This window comes from Triticum urartu, chromosome 3A (assembly GCF_056163025.1).
Source record: "Triticum urartu cultivar PI428250 chromosome 3A, HENAU_Tu73, whole genome shotgun sequence".
Classification (NCBI taxonomy): domain Eukaryota; kingdom Viridiplantae; phylum Streptophyta; class Magnoliopsida; order Poales; family Poaceae; genus Triticum; species Triticum urartu.
Window position 1 is genome coordinate 712780315 of NC_141875.1, and position 18367 is coordinate 712798681.

Sequence of the window (18367 nt, forward strand, 5' to 3'; positions counted from 1 at the left end):
GTTTCGTAGAAAGTATAAATACGAGCTAACCTATATCCACAACATGAGAACTGCCTTAGCCTGATGGTAGTGCACCGGTATATCACGCAGTCGGTTGTTGGTTCGCGACAACGCGTGAGAAACGGATCGACTGGTTGGATAACGAGCAAGTCGTTCGGACCTGTTGTTAAATCCAGAACGTTCGGAAGTTCCATATGTCGTTCACTATTTGGAAATCATCATTTTGTCATTTTTGTATAGGTCGCATATTTACTTTACTTATTCATCACCAAACTTTACACATGTGTAGTATACATCCATATGATCACGTTGAATTGTTTTTCAAAAACAAAATGAAACCTTAAGTGTGATTTTCAAAGTATTTAAAATAAGGTCCTCCAATACACCCGGATTCCAAAAATCCACTATCGCCATAGTCGCCTTTCCTTATGGCATCATTCTTTTTCTGTTGCGTTATGTGATGGCCCCAAAACAACACCACTCTTTTGCAGTTTTGTGTTATGAGATGGCCTCAAAACAACATCCTTTCATCCACTATCAAGAGAGCCTAACATCCTTTCAATAGTTACGAGTAGCCGAGCAAGTGGCCAGACAAGGTTTAGTGTCAGTTGCTCGATCAGGACAACTAATGCCAGGGTCAGGCACCAAACTAAAAAGGGCTCATAGAGACAGACGTGCCAAAGCAACAGGTATTCATCCAAGCACGTTCAAAATGCAAAACAATCAGCCGACATTTAAAGAAATCAATTTGACAAAGCAACGCAGCACAAACCAATCCATCAACTAGTAAACAGCTCATTAATTAATTCTCAGGAGTGAAAAACAGAATAATATCCAGATTCATAGTTGACGAACAACCGCAGAATTATAAAAAAGTACTTCCGGTACAGGCAAATCATCAACACAAGTCATCGTCATACAGATCTCTTGTGAGTACAAATGCCAGGGACTCTGCCAGGCATGTCGAGCACCTCATCGTCCGGCCTCAGATCGATCACCTCTTGACTTGAGCTCACAGCAAGATACATGCAGACGCAATCCATAGTGATAGTCGAGAGAGAAGAGAAAGTTTTTTACCTGCCAGGAACAACACGGGTCACGAGTTTCTTTCTACCTGCGCCTTGGGGTTGGGGAAGAGCTGCTGCTCCCGCTGTCGCTAGAGCCACTCCTTCCTCTGGGAGGCCTGAGAGACATGTCATTTTTTTTTTTAGTTTTACAAATATAAGCTAGTAGCAATTCAGTTTCAATATGTGGAAATAATGCAAAACACCACATGATTTAAAACCGTCGCATACCTTCTAGGGCTGCGGCTCCTTGACACCCTTCTCGGTCCCTGTAGAAGAAAGTTATCAGAATTTAACGTCTTATATTAGTACTACGTACAAGGACCAAAATAACAGAACCAAACATTCAAGTACTGTTTTCTACGGGAGGCAACAGAAACCACTGAGATGTTGCGCTCACCTTTCTTGGAGGACTGGGTGATGCAGAATAGGATGAATCTGACCTTCCACGCCTCAATGGTGGTCCCCGGCCCCTGCTACCACAAAGAGAATTAGGAAGACTCCAGGAATATCATTTTGGAAGCTGAACAAAGAGATGAGCTCCATTGGAAGATTTGCAAGGCGGAATGTCATTACCTGCGTGGAGAAATTGATCTGGAGCGGGAGTGAAGAGGGCGGCGAGGAGGAGGGGAGCGGCTGTGACGACGCGGAGGTGGTGGTGGTGGCCTTCTTGGAGGACTCCTCAACCTCCTTGGTGGTGGTGATCTGCTTCCAAAAGCAAGAACCAATACAATTAATGTAGTTGAAAAAACTGATATAGAAGAACATCCTGACAACACAACACAGAACCCAATAGACCAACACAGAAAACCCAAGCTATCTTCGCACATGGAGTTTCAACAATTGGCGCATAGAGACTGCTCATCAAAATGTACAGCAAAATCATATAGTCAATTACAATTGTACAAACATGGAATAGATGGACAGAGTTACACACAGGAATGAATGAGAAGCAATACCCAAAACATTTAACACATCAAGCCAGTGTAAAATATATCATACAGAGGACTGAGTATATAAGATAGTCAGGCTAGTTGTACAGAAGTGATCGACAGCACAAGCTCAAAGTGACTTACCGCCGTCTGGGAGGCCCAGGTGAGCGCCTAGGAGGCCCCGGGGAGCGTCTGCGCGGTGATAAGCTGCCACGACCCCTCCTAAGGTGACAGTTGCAAGACCAGTTGTCAGCAATTTATCAGCATTACAATACCCTAGATACAAGAATGGCAGTTTTGAAAACTCACCGCATTGGTGACCTATGCCTTCTAGGTGAAGGAGAACGTCTTCTAATTGGAGATCCTGGTCTTCTATCACCACGCCTAACAGGGGAAAGATCTGGTCGACGACGAATAGGAGAATCAGCACGACGCCTTGGAGATGGATTGGGTGGACGCCGGGGTGACTCAGCCCTTCTATTTGGAGGAGACCTCTTTCGCGGCGGAGAAGCTGGCTTCTTTCGTGGAGATGCTGCTGGCAAATGAAACAGGATTGGATCATCAATAAAAAAGGCAAAATATCCACCTAGAAATTATCCTAGATGGGGGCAATGCTTATTAAACAACCAGATCACAGAGAAATGCCCATTATAGTAGGCCCTGAATAACCTATAAGCTATATAAAGCTTCAGACACTTACATCCCCCCGGCCGCTGCTGAGCATCCTTTTCAGCACCAATAGCAACTTTATCATTCGGAGGAGCATCTCTTTTGGGGGGAGGAGGAGGTGGCTTTAAAGGTGAAGAAGCCCTTTGGCGTGGTGGCAGTGTGAACTTCAACTTGACAACATTTCCATCAATTTGCCCCTGAGAAGATATGAAGTTTTTTTTTGTCATATTTGCATAAGAAAAATAAAAAACATACGGCAGAAAGCATATCAAAAACATAAGGCAGAAGGCATACACCATCCATGTAAAGAAGAGCCTTCTCAGCATCAGTCCTCTTCTTGAACTCAATGTATCCATACCCACGAGGGAGATTAACCTATATATATTAAAAAGCTCAGATTAGATGTCAAGAGACGGGAGAAGCTTTATCAGATAATACCAATGCAACACTTCTTACAAATTTGTCCATTGATAGCTCCACATTCACCACTTCACCAAAATTTCCTGCAAATTAAGGATGGTTAGCTCATTATACTATGTGTGTTATACTCCCTCCGGTCCTTTTTACTCTGCATATAAGAATTGTCTGAGGTCAAACTTCTCAAACTTTGACCATATTTATATGAAAACATATTAACATCTATCATGCTAAAGTTATACAATATGAAACTTTAAGTCCTGATGCATGAACAGGTATTGATTTCACATTGTGAATGTTGATTTTTTTTTCTATGAAGTTGGTCAAACTTTACGAGGCTTGACTTCAGACAAATCTTATATGCGAAATAAAAAGGACCGGAGGGAGTACCAAGGATGGTTAGCTCATTATACTGTGTAACATAGTAATCGGAAAACAGATCATTGTTCCAATGCTTTCTGCAACCCTCAAAATTGCTGTCATGAACAGGACTTAGAACAAAGCAATAATAGTTCTGTTCCATAATCTCCATCTGAATACTGGCATAAGGGCATGCACGATGCTTACAATTTCAACTTCAAACATGAGAGCCCCTAGCCTACCACTCCGATGAAATTGATTAATGACGATGTTACCTCTAGCAATTACGGAAGTATCTCAAAATTTTACCAAATAAGTTAAACATCAAGCTAAGTTAAGATCAATCACTTTCATGCCCGATCCACAGAAGAACATAAGTTGTCGATAAAAGTTGCACAACTAAACCTTCGAGAAATTAAGATACAAGATCATGGAACACGAAGATAAACTCACCAAATATCTCCTTCAAATGAGCCTCATTCACATTTCTGGATAGATGATCAACATGTAGTACAACCGACTGAGGAGGAGGAGATGCTTTCCTGAAACAAGTAGCACCAATTTGGTAAGTACTCCCTCCGTCCGAAAATACTTGTCACCAAAATGGATAGAAAGAGATGTATCTAGAACTAAAATACGTCTAGATACATTCCCTTTTATCCATTTTGATGACAAGTATTTCCGGACGGAGGGAGTATGTTACATGCATAACAAGAGAGCACAATACATTCTCACTATATCTAACTACGAGAGACAGAAACAACAAGGTCAGTAATGCAACCAAGGCACCAACAGTAGTTATATCATGCTAACATAAAGGAACTGGAGAAGCTAAAAAATAATGGGCACCGGACAGGCATGGTAGTTGTCATCCGAAAATGCATCAATTAAATACCAATTTTTATGTTGAGTAGCTATTCTGTGGGAGACAAAATGATAAAAAGTTCAAGTGGCATATGCTTATATGAACAAGCATCAATGCAGTGCGGGTAGAAAAAATATAAAATATACAGATCCTCTGCAAGCTTGTACCTAGGAGGTGAAGCTTTCTTCGGTGGGGGAGATGATGAGTGGCCTTTCCTTGATGGTGACCCTTTTTTGAGAGCGGGTGAAGGTGATCGACCTTTCTTTGCTCCAGGTGAACTGTGTAGATAGCAGCGCCGTAAATAAATGTTTCCAGATTAAAGATAATTAACATAAGAAAACACACCAAAATACAAGCCACCAAAGAACCCTGCTTTAGTCAAATGCAGCAAGCAAGGCAACTTTTGAGTATGAGCATATTCAGTGCAATTTGCAATAAAATTAGAGCAGCAACCATGACAAGTTAAAGCAATGGTTTAAAAGGTAAAAAGAAGAAGGAATTGGTATCAGTAAGATCTGGTTCATCTAGAACTTTAAAGAAGAGGTATTGAACTGATCTTAGGACTATAAATACAGATATGTTTCAAATGGATAAACAGGTGCAGGGAAAGAATCAAACTGGAACTCAGAGATTCAGTGGAGGCTAAATGCATAAAAATACAAAGCCAAACTAAAAAATTCATGGATGTACAGCCTACGGTTAAACTTAAATAGGATGCTTAGTGGCACTAGCACATGCAGACCATCACAGACCTTCTTTGCCAAGGGAGTAGCAGATGTAACACATTTAAATGCTCACACCAAGCAGCTAACAAACAACAAAGTCACATCTGAATTATGAGGCTCTGTCTCTGGCAATTAACTTCAGTTTCCATCCTATCTCAAGCATCACTCAAAAACACATTTTTCAATGAACATGGTTATTTTAAATACCTTGTACAATATAGATACTAAAAACCTGCATCCGTATTATTCGATCCCAGAAGTGGCTACGCTTGACAACATAGAAAATTTAACAAGCAGGACACATATACATTCGTAATTTCACACATCAGAATCATCCATCCTAAGCTATAGCGTAGTCCAGCTGCTGTGCACTCCTTAAAAATCGGTTCTATCACCTAGAAACTGTGGATTTATATAGATGAACAAAGACAAGAACTATCTACCCCAGCCTTTAGCACCAAGTCGAGAAAACAAGGCCCCAAGCAGGCGCACAAATTGGTGTTCAATGTTGTCTCCGACGGAGTGCGGCCCAAATCAGTTAATCCAACGCTAACCTTTCAAGCATACAGCATTGTGCAGATGAGAGGCAGGGCAAACGCAAGCAGGCACGAGCAGACCCCCACGGCCCTGAAGGAGCCACTCCTCCAAGCCGTTGGGAACATACACACAGTGTTGGACAAGCACAGGCACAGGATTCAGTCAACAAATCCAGCGCGGGGACCATCGCCGGCCTGGAACCCAGGGCCCGAGCACCACCCCGCCGCCCCAAGAGGCCGCAATTCGGAATCTACGAACAAGCCGTCGAAACCCCAGAGCCCAAAACCCCAGGGCTGAATCCGCACGAGGACGGATCCGGGGCCGCGCGGCGGCGGGGGAGGATGGGAGGGGAAGGGAAGGACGGCGGTTGCTCACCTGCGCTTGGCGGCGGGAGGGGAGCGGCCCCGGGAGCGGGCGGGCGATGAGGAGGACGACGAGAGGGAGCGGGAGCGCGAGCGCGAGCGGGAGGAGCCCGAGGACGCGGAGCGGGAGGAGGAGCCCGACGAGGACCGCGAGCCGGAGCGGCCGCGGCGGGGCTTCGCCATCGGCGGCGGCGGCGAGCGGGCGTGCGGACGGGTTCTGGACTCTGGACAGGGGCTAGCTAGGGTTTTGCTCGGGGGGATATGGATGGATGGGGTAAAGGGAGAGAGGGAGGACGGGGCGTGGTAATTGGATTTGGAGTGGGGTTTCCCTCCGGACCCACCCGCAGGGACACATGGCGGTCCAGTTTTCTCTTTCTTCCTCTCTTGCACAATTCTGCAGCGTTTCCACATGCTTTGATTTTATGATGAAGATTTTGAACAAATTTGTTTTAATTTTAGAGAAAGGCTGCCGCCTTCAAAACAGGGTTCCGCTGGCTGACCGCACCAGCCCGCGTTTGATTTTGGTATAACCTTTCGAGAAAAAAAAAAGTCTGCGGCGATGGCTTCGGTTGCGCGATCATTGCAAGAGGGCATGGCATTTTTACCAGCATGGTTACTTAAGGGAAACATATCAGCATTGCGTAGCAAAGCCGACGCATTCTTGCATTTGCTCCTCAATTCCAGAGCTGGAGCCAGCAAATTCTGCTCATCCTTCAAATATTTACAGCGCTACCAAAAAAAAAAGTGGCACCACACGTCCGTCCCAGAAGGAACAAGAAAAGGCGTCGGTCGCGCTCTCCCTTCCTTCTCTACATACCGTGTGCCTCACGGACGGCCTGCGTGTCGGCTAGCATCTCTCGAAGATCTTGTAAAGCTTGTCTAGAGAAGCAATCTGCACAGGTTCAAAATACAGCTCAATATCAGAGTGTGTTGATGCCACGTCATCTATCGATAATAAGGTATTTCACACAGTTCTAGTGGTTGCACTTGAAACCATGCCATTTTTTTTTCCTTTTTACGACTCATTGTCGAAACAAAGTTGGCATGCCTACTCGCGAACAATGTCGCGTGTAATGTGGCTTGGTGATTGTTTGGGAAAAAATACTTAGCTACTCCCTCCGTTCCTAAATATTTGTCTTTCTAGAGACTTCAACGAGTGACTACGTACGGAGCAAAATGAGTGAATCTACACTTTAAAATATGTCTATATACATCCATATGTGGTAGTTCATTTGAAATCTCTAAAAGGACAAATATTTAGAAACGGATGGAGTACTACTTAGTACCATAATTTTACGACTTTATGATAGGTAACTTTTTAGGCAGCATGCTTGTGTGAGAAAAGGCAATGGGCATTGTGGCGCCAACATTGAGCAGTAAATAGACAGGAGTGCAGTGACAGGCTATGGTGCGAGCATAAGCAGATGACTGAAGCACCAAACATAAAGGACAACTGAAGCCGGGTGGGGAGGGAACCTGGACGAATGTTCCGTCTGTTGCCATCGACTTAGGGGGCTTGAGGAAAAGTCGCATGGACGGGAACAAGACGTGCTGGATGGTCCACTCGCGTTGAGCCCATGCCGCCTCTGCTTCCGCAAGCAGCTCTTGGTCAATGTCATCTTCATCTGTAATGGAGTACATATTTAGCCCCAATGGCAATTAACTCTGAATGAATATCTAGTTGCAGCATCATATATAATGGATATATTCTTTAGTATGTCTATTACAGTGTCATGTCATCTTGGCGGTTAATGGGAAGCAAAGTGGGAGAAACTGCGGATTCTGTTACCTACTAGGGTGTAACACTAAGCATATATGTTCTTCATGCACTTTAATGGGTATACAACTATAGAATACAGATACCCAACAAGCTCACCTGTACTTGTTAAATCGTTATCAGCCTGCCCAGCACTTTCCATGGAATCTTTATTTTTCTTGTATAATCGAATGCCTTTGCCAGATGGATTTGGAAGGATGGGAGGATGAAGCGCATAGAAGTTTCCAATAGCAGCTGCTGCCGTTCTGAAGCACTCTTTCTCAACGTCCCAGGCAATCTATTATAAGATGGTAATCACTAAAAATCAGGACTGCCAGTTTGCATAACTAAAGTAAAATCTGAAACAAAATATATCATAAAGCAACAACTCCCGGAAATGGAATTCCGAAACAACTTAAAATATGAATAAGAAACAGAAGTTACTCGCGGCCAGCTAGCTGCCATATCTACATGAAACACCGAAATTAAATTTTGAACATGATATCAGCCTGAAAACCTACTTGCCATCGCCTCAGCAGGGAATGGATAATCAAATATCATGACCAAATTTAAAATACCATATGTAATGAACGCAACAGCATAACAAAAGGAAACCTACATCATTTCCTAGAGTCAACATGAACTCTGGAAGGCGATCCATATCAGGGGTGTACTGATCAAGTACAACAGGAAGTCTGGTCAGGTTGCCACCTTGATCAATGTGAATAGAGAAGTACTCATTAATCATCTCAGCATTTTCTTTTAGTATCTCAGTGTTCACCTGCAAACAAGCACTATCTTCATCAACAGAGCGATGCTACATGAATCAAACGATTGAGCCGTATTACAAGAATCAAGAAACAGAAACAATATGCAGGTGGACAAATAAAAAACTTATATCTGTTCCATCACCTACAAGATCAACTATGACTCGAGGAATTAAGAAAATAACTTACTTCTGCAATTTCTAGTTTCTCCTTCTCATTTACATCACTCATTGACTCGTCATCTTTCAGTGCCATTGTCAGCAACTCCAGAAGCGGAGCAGGTTCACTGAGCTGTATAGCATTGAAGTTCCCAAAACGGCACAAGGCTTGTTGGTACATGAGTTCTTTGCTGCATCACAAGCTGAATCATCAATATCACATAGTACAGAAAAGAAAACAATGCAATATTTGGAAGAGGTGCTTATTAGGCATTCAACTGGATGTGATATGAATGGATAGCAGTTTGATGGTGGTGTGCGCAAGCAATATTGTTTGTGTGCACATGCATTTGCAAATATGTACAGGTAACTGGGGTATCGGTTACCTTCAAAGAGCTATGTCAGATATTAGAAGAAAAAATCTAGCTTAAATAAGAGATATAAGGCATGGAAGAGTAAGACTAGTCATCAATGTAATGTATAGAGTTTACCTAACATTTACCACATTGACAAGGTATAAGAGGGTATTGTGTTGTATCAAAGCGAAAACTTCATCGGCAACTCCAACATATGTGCAATTCTTAACAATATCGAAAAGGCCTAGCAGAAATACATAAATCATCAGTCTACAAAAATGGAGACAGATTCAGACATCACAGGTTAAGATGAGCTCACCAGGATGTAAGTTAGAATCTATTTCTGTAACAAGCTCATGGCGACTGGACAAATCACCAGCATCTTTTGGATTTCTTCTTGATCTTACAATATTTCTTGGAAACCATATACAAACAGAAGAAAAAAATCAGCCACAGTAAAAAAAATAGCGAATCACTGTACTCCCTTCTTCAAATAGAATTTATGAATTGGCAACCAATGTAGAAAAAGGTCCAGCACTCGCAACTTAACCAGAGTTATAGACTTGTAGCATGTAAACAGCATGAATCATTAAATCCTCACATGAGGAAAGGCAAACAACAGGTACTTAGTGCACAATTTGATGCGCATGCAGAAAAAATTCAGGGAGCACAAACAGATGACCAAATAAGACAGCATAAAAAATACAGAAAGTGGTGACCGGTGTCAACTTGCTAATGAAGATCATACCTTACGGCAATAAGGTCAGATTTCTTTTCAAGATTTGAAGTTTGACCTTGCCAATAGGTGTGCAACCTTCCAGATGGATCGCGTGGATCTGTTCTGACCATTTGGCTCACAGGAATCTTTTGAGATTTTTCTCCTACAGTATAATATAATTATACTAAAGATTATTCGCTGGATGGTGGTGGTTTCACACGCCCTTTACTAGATAGCTCAATAATACAGAGTTAAGTAATGTGATGTAGCAGTATAGTGTACTTATGAAACATTTTAGCTTGAAATATGCATATGGTATATGCTACATACCAGTAGGCGTGCTGACTTCGGTACCCTTGTCCTTTCGTGTGTTAGCTTGAGTAAGTGCTGAAGAGTTTAGTGCCTGCAATTCACATGGAACAAGCATCACTAATGTGCACAAAAGTTTACATCAAAATATAAAATACACATGCACATAGTTTTTATAACTGAGATAGCTAAAGTTCATCTGCAAATTAAATTTCTTTTAATTTGCATTCAAAGAGCCAAATAATATAACAATCTACTCTGAAGGGGCAAGTTTTTGATAAGTCAATTTCCCAGGAGAGCAAGTTTTTGAGAAAATGACAACATACGAATTTCAGCATGACTTTCTGCAAGTGTTTATGTATATTTGAAAATTGATGCACTATGCAACTGGTAGTAGCTTTTGAACAGATACACTGTCTCTAAAGATAGAGGTAAGCAACCATATGAACACTTAAAAACTGATCTCCAGCAACTGTCGCATCATATCAACTGTGATGAGTCATGAGACACAACAATAACAGACCAAGTATCTGTGAGTTTATGTAAGCATGAACATATGAATAACCTGAGTTTGGAATATCCTTGTGTTATTACAGTTCATCAGTTTTTCCTCGATGGCATCTTTAATTTTTTCAATAATGCGCTCTTGATTTAAGAGGCTAACCTGCAAGACAGAAGGAATCACTGAAATCATTTGTTCTCTAATTGAAAAAAAAATGCAGAGATGTTGGACACCAGGCTCAGATTTTGCCAAAAAAATACCTCCTTTTTGGTTGGATGTATATTGACATCCACATGTTCTGGTGGAAGATTGATGGACATGTATATGAAGGGTTTGGATGCTTGAGGCAGTATTGCAGAGTACACGAATTCAGTAGCTCTTTTCAAAGAAGTGCAGTCTACAAGTCTATCTGAAGAGGAGATATGGACAGTTATGGGATAAAGCAAACAAGGAACAGCCATGATAATAGAGAAACAATACATTACTAATTCACTGACAGAAAATACATGACAGTTCAATCACAGTGGATGCATCATTTAAAACTTTGTTGGTCTTACAAAATTATTCTTTTAAAGATATCCCCTTGTTCATCGAAAATATGTGAACAAGATGTGGCCAGATTACTCTGATCAGAGTTACATAGCACCTTAACATGAGTATTTACATGGGCATCGCAATACATTTTTAGTGCATATGTAATCAACTGAATTTACTTACGGAGGAAAAGGCTCTAAAAAATTACTAGTGCCTTGTAATTTGTATACCATTTATGAAAAGAATCATAGTAGTCTTTTTTGCCACATAATTTGCATTTGAGATGAAACCATCCATCTTGAATATTTCATCTACAGCATTCTCATCTGAAACCTGTATTTCCATCAGATCACGAACAACCGAAGCCCCATAGACATTCCTAATAGCATCTAGCCTTGAAGACGTGGTCCCACTGTGAACATCTGCTCTATTGGCTCCATGCTGTGACAGAGGAGGAGGCAAATGTCACCTTCTTAAAACTCATGAGAAAACAATAGACAGCTATATTTACCTTTCTACAAGAGAAGTTCACATTGATGTGATGGACTGCAAATCGACTGATGAAGTCCACTATCTTTGGATAGTCGTCATTGGAGTTCTGCAGTGTTTTCCTACGAGCTACCATATTGTAGAATAAATTTTCAACCTGCATATTAAGATTTTTTTTCTTGTAAAAATCGCAATAAATATCCAATAGAGCAATAGTACTATGCAAAGTTGCAAACTCACCATGACTTGAGTTCCTTTAACCGCAGCGCAGGGCTTCGGGTCATTCTCCATTACTCCATCCCTATAAGAAACTCTGACAAGAAAACATGATAATAACAATCATTAACAAACGACTCTAGAGTCAAGCAGAAGGATTTAAAGTTGCTCATGGACTGACCTGTAGCCATGCAGTTGGCCTTCTGTTATTGTTGTCACCGTAACATGGCCAACATAAGTCATACTGGCCAAAGCCTCCCCTCTGAACCCCATGGACTTTATTGTTTGTAGGTCCTCATATGCAGACAACTTTGAGGTAGTATGTCTCTCACACAATATTGGCAAGTCCTCACACTGTGAAAGTTTACCAAGTTAGCTGACAAAATGGTATGGGATGCTCAATAACTATTCTGAATATGACCAACTCTTCAAATACCCAACAATCAATACTGTAATCATATAGTAGTACCCCTTTATAGCACAAGACAAGCCCAGTTCGTAGTATCATAGACAACTACATGCTGCCTAAGACAATTAGCACTAAAAATCTCAAATGGCCTGTTAGTATAGGTGTGCCCTCATTTGCCCATGGCATAGCAGCCCCTGTGCAGTTTTTTACTGCCCGAGTCGGAACAAACAGACACAGATCCGGTGCAGAAAATCGCCAATACCAAAATTGCCAATCATCCGCCTACATGGCCCTGTACGCACTAAGGATTAACAGCTCGTAATCAACAGAAATCACGATTAACAACTCGCATTTGAAGGATTTTGGCACTAGCAGGCGCCCGCGGAAGCAGCAAGGGTTCAGGGGGTGGGGGGATTGGGTCCGGGGTTTAGGGTTTAGGAAGCGAGCGTACCCGGATGCCGTGGCCGTCGTCGGAGACCTGGATGAGCTTGAGGCCGCCGTCCTTGACGGTGACGGAGACGGTGGAGGCGCCGGCGTCGATGCTGTTCTCGACGAGCTCCTTCACCGCCGACGACGGCCGCTGGATCACCTCCCCCGCGGCGATGCGGTTCACCACCGACTCCTCCAGCCGCCGGATGCGGGGCGGGGCCCCGCCGCGCGGCGCCGGGTCGTCGGCCTCCATGCCCGCCGCGCCGCGCCGCGTGTGGGGACCGGGCCGAGGAGGTGGGGAATGGGGAGGGGTGGGGAGGGAGGTTCCGCCGATTTTGGTATTCGCGCGACACTGATTATTGTTGGGTTTTCTTTCAACTTTTCTATTTATCTAGACCGCAGGATTTTCATCCAAGAGCCCAAAACAGATCCGCACTATTTATCTTCTTCCTACCTTCCTTCTTCCTTCTCACGCTCGCCCCCGCATGTCCTGCCCCAACCGCCGGACTCCACCACCTGCGGCTGGCGCGCGCTACCGCGCACCGCCTTGCCTCCCCGCCCTTCCCTCAACCTCCCCCATTGTCGTTGCTGGCCATCCCTCTAAGTGTCGCATCGGTGAACAATTCCGGCGATCCCCTTGCACCCACGCACCCCTAAGATAGATAGCGAGCTTGCTACTTTCAGGCGAACCTGCACCTCCACATCTCTAAGAGAGAGAGTGGGGCTTCTAATTCTTCGGACAGGTTGCTTCTTCTCCGACGAGGTCCGGCCTCCCCATATCGCGCTCGGGGGAGGAAGGAAAAAGTGGCTGGTGCCAACAAAAAATTCAAGCAGCTGAGGTTTAACAAAACTGATAGTTTAATGATTTAGTTTCTTTCTTGTAACCATTGTTTGCAATTTATAAAGCAGCCATGAAAATGTTCCCTCGAACAAAAATTATCATTGGAAACATTTTTCAATATGAATAGAATGGTATACTTTTGATTATACCTTAATTTATGAGAAAGGTTCTGTTCCGACCAACCGAGTCGAAACTCAACCAGTCGTCGATGATGTCCCGGACTGGGGGGGCCTTATCACATCGCCTCTCGCCTGGTGGGACGGGTCGAGGGCCCCCCATGTCGGTTCATCAATGGGACACGTTTGAGCGGCCCATGGCATACAAAAGGAAGGCTTTCGAAGATTTGTCGTACACTCCAAGATGTTGAGATCGTATTAAACGCGTCCTTCCTGTTCGTACCAGACTAGGATGAAACCATAGCCCCCCTCCTGAATACCCATATAAGCCGAGGAGCAGGGCACACAGAGGATACACATTGATCCTGACGTAGATCATCTGTACTTTGCAATGTTTCGGATATCGGTAACTTGTAGCTGCTCGGTCCGGTGAGGAGTAGGGATTAATCGGTGAATATGCATGTTAACAAAATTTACCGACAACCCATTTATCAATAGGTTAATTAGGGTCATATCTATATATCTTAGCTACATATGCAATAATGCAGCAGCAACAACAATAAAGGAGAGGCAATAAACATCAGTAGCATGTAGCATAGCACAAAACATATTAGCATATAACACAAACGGTTATATGCTGGTCTACAGGTGATGGCCTCGGGGAGGGGGAGGGGGCGGCGAGCTCGAGCAGCAGGAAGAGGCTCGGTGCCTGATACGTCGTATCTATAATTTTTTATTATTTCATGCTATTATATTATCAATCTTGGATTTTTTATATGCACTTTCAGGTAATTATATATTATTTTTTGGGATTAACCTATTAACTTAGTACCTAGTGCCGGTTACTGTTTTTTGCTTGTTTTTTGTTTCACAAAATATCGGTACCAAACGAAGTCCAAATGCCACGGAACTTTTTAAAGATTTTTTTTGGACAAAAGAGACACTAGAAGCTTCGAGAGAAGACTAGATGATGAAGCGTGGGCCCACGAGTCACCGTTTGACCTAACTCCACCTTTATAAATTCTCTAAAATCATGAAATCAATAGAGGAGTCCATGAAATACTTTTTCTGCCGCTGCAAGTTCCAGAACCACGAGATCCCATCTGGAGGCCTTTTTCGGCACTCTGCCAGAGGGGGATTCGATCACGGAGGGGCTCTATATCATCCTTGTTGCCCCTCCGATGATGCATGAGTAGTTTACCATGGACCTATGGGTCCATAGTTAGTAGCTAGATGGTTTTTTTCTCTCTATTTGATCTTCAATACAATGTTCTCCTCACTGTTCTTGGATGTCTATTTGATATAATGACTTTTTGCGGTTTGTTTGTTGAGATCCGATAAATTGTGAGTTTATGATCAGATCTATCCATGAATATTATTTGGGTTTTCTCTGAACTCTTTTATGATTACTATAGCCTCGTATTTCTTCTTCGACTTATTAGTTTGTTTTGGCTAACTGGATTGATTTATCTTGCCATGAGAAGAGGTGATTTATAATGGGTTCGATCTTGCGGTGCTCAATCTCAGTGACAGAAGGTGGCATGACACGCATGTATCATTGCTATTAATAGTCAAAAGATGGTGTTTATTCATACATGAGTTTATCTTGTCTACAACATGTCATCTTGCTTAAGGTGTTACTCCGTTTTTCCATGAAATTAATACACTAGATGCATGCTGTATAGCGGTCGATGTGTGGAGTAATAGTAGTAGATGCTGATGTCTATATATGATCACTGCCTTGGATATCGTCATAATTATTTGCTTTTTTCTACCAATTGTCCAGCAGTAATTTGTTTACCCACCGTATGCTATTTTCAAGAGAGAAGTCTCTAGTGAAAACTATGGCCCTGATACGTCTCCAACGTATCTGCTTTTCCTAACGCTTTTCCCCTTGTTTTGGACTCTAATTTACATGATTTGAATAAAACTAACCCCGTACTGACGTTGTTTTCATCAGAACTACCATGATGTTGTTTTTGTGCAGAAATAAAAGTCTCGGAATGGAACGAAACTTTGCGAGGATTTTTTATATCGATAAAGAGAATTTCTGGGGCCAAGAGTCACCTGAGGGGGGCACCTGGGTGGGCACAACCCACCAGGGCACGGCTGCCCCCCCAGGCGCGCCCAGGTGGGTTGTCCCCACCTGGTGGCCCCGCAGACCCTGAAATCGACGCTATAAAATCATATTTTTCTAGAAAAAAAATCAGGGAGAAAGAATTATCACGTTCCACGAGACGGAACCGCCGTCACTGATGACCCACCAGTATTGGGGATCAATTGTAGCTCTTTTCGATAAGTAAGAGTGTCGAACCCAACGAGGAGCAGAAGGAAATGACAAGTAGTTTTCAGTAAGGTAATGTCTGCAAGTGCTGAAATTGTAAGTAACTGAGTAGTTTGATAGCAAGATAATTTGTAACGGGCAAGTAACGATAGTAGTAACAAAAATGCAGCAAGATAGCCTAATCATTTTGAGGCAAAGGACAGGCCAAAACGGTCTTTTATGATAAGCAAAGCGTTCTTGAGGGTACACGGCATTTTCATCTAGTTACTTTCATCATGTTGGTTTAATTCGTGTTCGGTACTTTGATAATTTGATATGTGGGTGGACCGGTGCTTAAGTGTTGTTCTTACTTGAACAAACCTCCTACTTATGATTAACCCTCCCCCAAGCATCTGCAACTACGAGAAAAAGTATCAAGAATAAATTCTAACCATAGTATTAAACTTTTGGATTCAATCCGCCCCTTACGGAATACTGCATAAACTGGGGTTTAAGCTTCTGTCACTCTCGCAACCCATCATCTAATTGCTACTCCACAATGCATTTCCTTAGGCCCAACTATGGTGGAGTGTCATGTAGCCGACGTTCACATGACACCATTAAGGGAATCACAACATACATACTATCAAAATATCGAACACATATCAAATTCACATGATTACTTGCAACATGATTTCTCCCGTGACCTCAAGAATAAAAGTAACTACTCACAAATGATAGTCATGCTCAACATCAGAGGGGTATTAAATAGCATATTGGATATGAACATATAATCTTCCACCAAATAAACCATATAGTAATTAACTAGAAGATGTAATCAACACTACACTACTAGTCACCCACAAGCACCAATCTATAGTTTCGGTAACAAGATTGAACACAAGGGATGAACTAGGGTTTGAGATGAGATGGTGCTATTAAATATGTTGATGAAGATTGCCCTCCCCAAGATGAGAGAGTTGTTGGATGATGATGAGGACGATGATTTCCCTCTCTGGGAGGGAAGTTTCCCCGGCGGAATAGCTCTGCCGGAGGGCAAAAGTGCTCATGCCCAAGTTCCGCCTTGAAACGGCGGCGCTCAGTCCTAAAAGTCCTCTCCTTATTTTTCTATGTCAAAGTGACTTATATACCAGAAGACGGGCACCGGAGGTGGGCCTGGGTGAGCACAACCCACTAGGGCGTGACTGGGCTCCCTGGCGCGCCTAGATGGGTTGTGCCCACCTGGTGGACCCTCTCTGGTACTTATTTGCCCCAATATTCATCATATATTTCATAAAAATTCTCCGTGAAGTTTCAGCTTGTTTGGAGTGGTGTAGAATAGGTAGCCTGACGTAGCTTTTCCAGGTCCAGATTTCCAGCTACCGGAGTTCCCTCTCTTTTGTGTGTACCTTGTAAATTATGAGAAAAAATGCATTAGACTTACTTCAAAAAGCATTATTATGCATAAAAACATCATAAATAACAGTAAAGAAACATGATGCAAAGTGGACGTATCAGTCACCTCTTGTTCTTCGTCGGGAGGCCAGATCTAGAGTCCGTTTGGGGGCTCCGGAGAGGGGAATCTTCGTCCTTCATCATCACCAACCCTTCTCCATCGCCAATTTCATGATGCTCCCACCGGGAGTGAGTAATTCCTTCGTAGGATCGCTGGTCGATGAGGAGTTGATGAGATTCATCATGTAATCTAGTTAGTTTTGTTAGGGCTTGATCCCTAATATCTACTATGTTCTGAGATTGATATTGCTATGACTTTACCATGCTTAATGCTTGTCACTTTGGGCCCGGGTGCCATGATTTCAGATCTGAACCATTTATGTTATTACCATTATATTCATGTTCTAGATCTGATACGACCGTGTGTCCTGTCACTACTGGCGTTACTGTTATTCTGCCTTATCCTAAGGATGTATATGCACCATATATACCAAGGTACCTGCCTATCATCTACACTATGAGCCAGATTGCTAATTTGCATTGTACTGCTGAGAGCAAGATTATGCACGTCAAGGAACGAGTTAGCCAGATGTTACCAAGTTATGTATGCATGCAACCAATAACGTGTAGAGCTAGGATTGAGCAAATAAAAGAATCTGCATGCAACATTCATGCGCCAGAGATAAGCAAGGTCACGTGCATGCATGAGAAATTAGTCCATTACGTAGCTACAATACAGGAAAGAGTCCTGACCAAATACAGGTTCCATCAGGTACGGCCACCCGATCAGGAATTGTACTTCGTGAGGTACATGAAGATTCAAGATTTGCTTTCTTTGAAACAACAGGGTGGGGTCCACCTGCAAACTACACGAGAAGCCTCACCACCAACCAAACAAGTCATCGTTATTTTTGTTTCCTTAGATTAAATCAAGCCGGTTGTTATCTTTTGGTAGAACAAGTTTGTTTTTCCTTTGAATTAGAGGTGTGCCCCATGGTAGGGTCGGCTATACTAGTATAAATAGCCAGCGTATGGTCATTGTAAAGACATGTTATTTTTATATGAAATAGACACGATGTGTTTTTCAGGGTAGACACCTGTATCAAGTTTTAGAGGGA

At 42.8% G+C, this 18367-nt stretch overlaps 2 protein-coding genes across 3 annotated transcripts; both read right to left on the reverse strand.

Moving 5' to 3' along the window:
- Positions 1-779: 779 nt before the first annotated feature.
- LOC125546169 (uncharacterized) lies at positions 780-6224 on the reverse strand. Of its 2 annotated transcripts, none has more exons than XM_048710341.2 (12): positions 5945-6224; positions 4475-4585; positions 3896-3984; positions 3122-3168; positions 2960-3040; positions 2697-2862; positions 2306-2528; positions 2141-2218; positions 1641-1769; positions 1465-1537; positions 1296-1333; positions 780-1183 (listed from the first exon to the last, which is right to left on the reverse strand). In XM_048710341.2, the coding sequence occupies exons 1-12, from the start codon at positions 6112-6114 to the stop codon at positions 1111-1113; spliced, it is 1278 nt and encodes a 425-aa protein (XP_048566298.1). In that variant the 5' UTR covers positions 6115-6224; the 3' UTR covers positions 780-1110. The 2 variants fall into 2 exon arrangements, with proteins under 2 accessions (XP_048566298.1, XP_048566297.1); XM_048710340.2 differs by having other exon boundaries at positions 2306-2531.
- Positions 6225-6548: 324 nt separating this feature from the next.
- Positions 6549-12917, reverse strand: LOC125546168 (DNA mismatch repair protein MLH1). The gene is made up of 16 exons (XM_048710339.2): positions 12597-12917; positions 11918-12090; positions 11761-11833; positions 11543-11677; positions 11262-11472; positions 10758-10906; positions 10561-10659; positions 10017-10089; positions 9717-9849; positions 9288-9382; positions 9104-9212; positions 8644-8803; positions 8307-8468; positions 7808-7985; positions 7408-7556; positions 6549-6823 (listed from the first exon to the last, which is right to left on the reverse strand). Exons 1-16 carry the CDS (start codon positions 12825-12827, stop codon positions 6779-6781), a joined length of 2175 nt encoding a protein of 724 aa, XP_048566296.2. The 5' UTR covers positions 12828-12917; the 3' UTR covers positions 6549-6778.
- Between the last annotated feature and the right edge of the window lie 5450 nt (positions 12918-18367).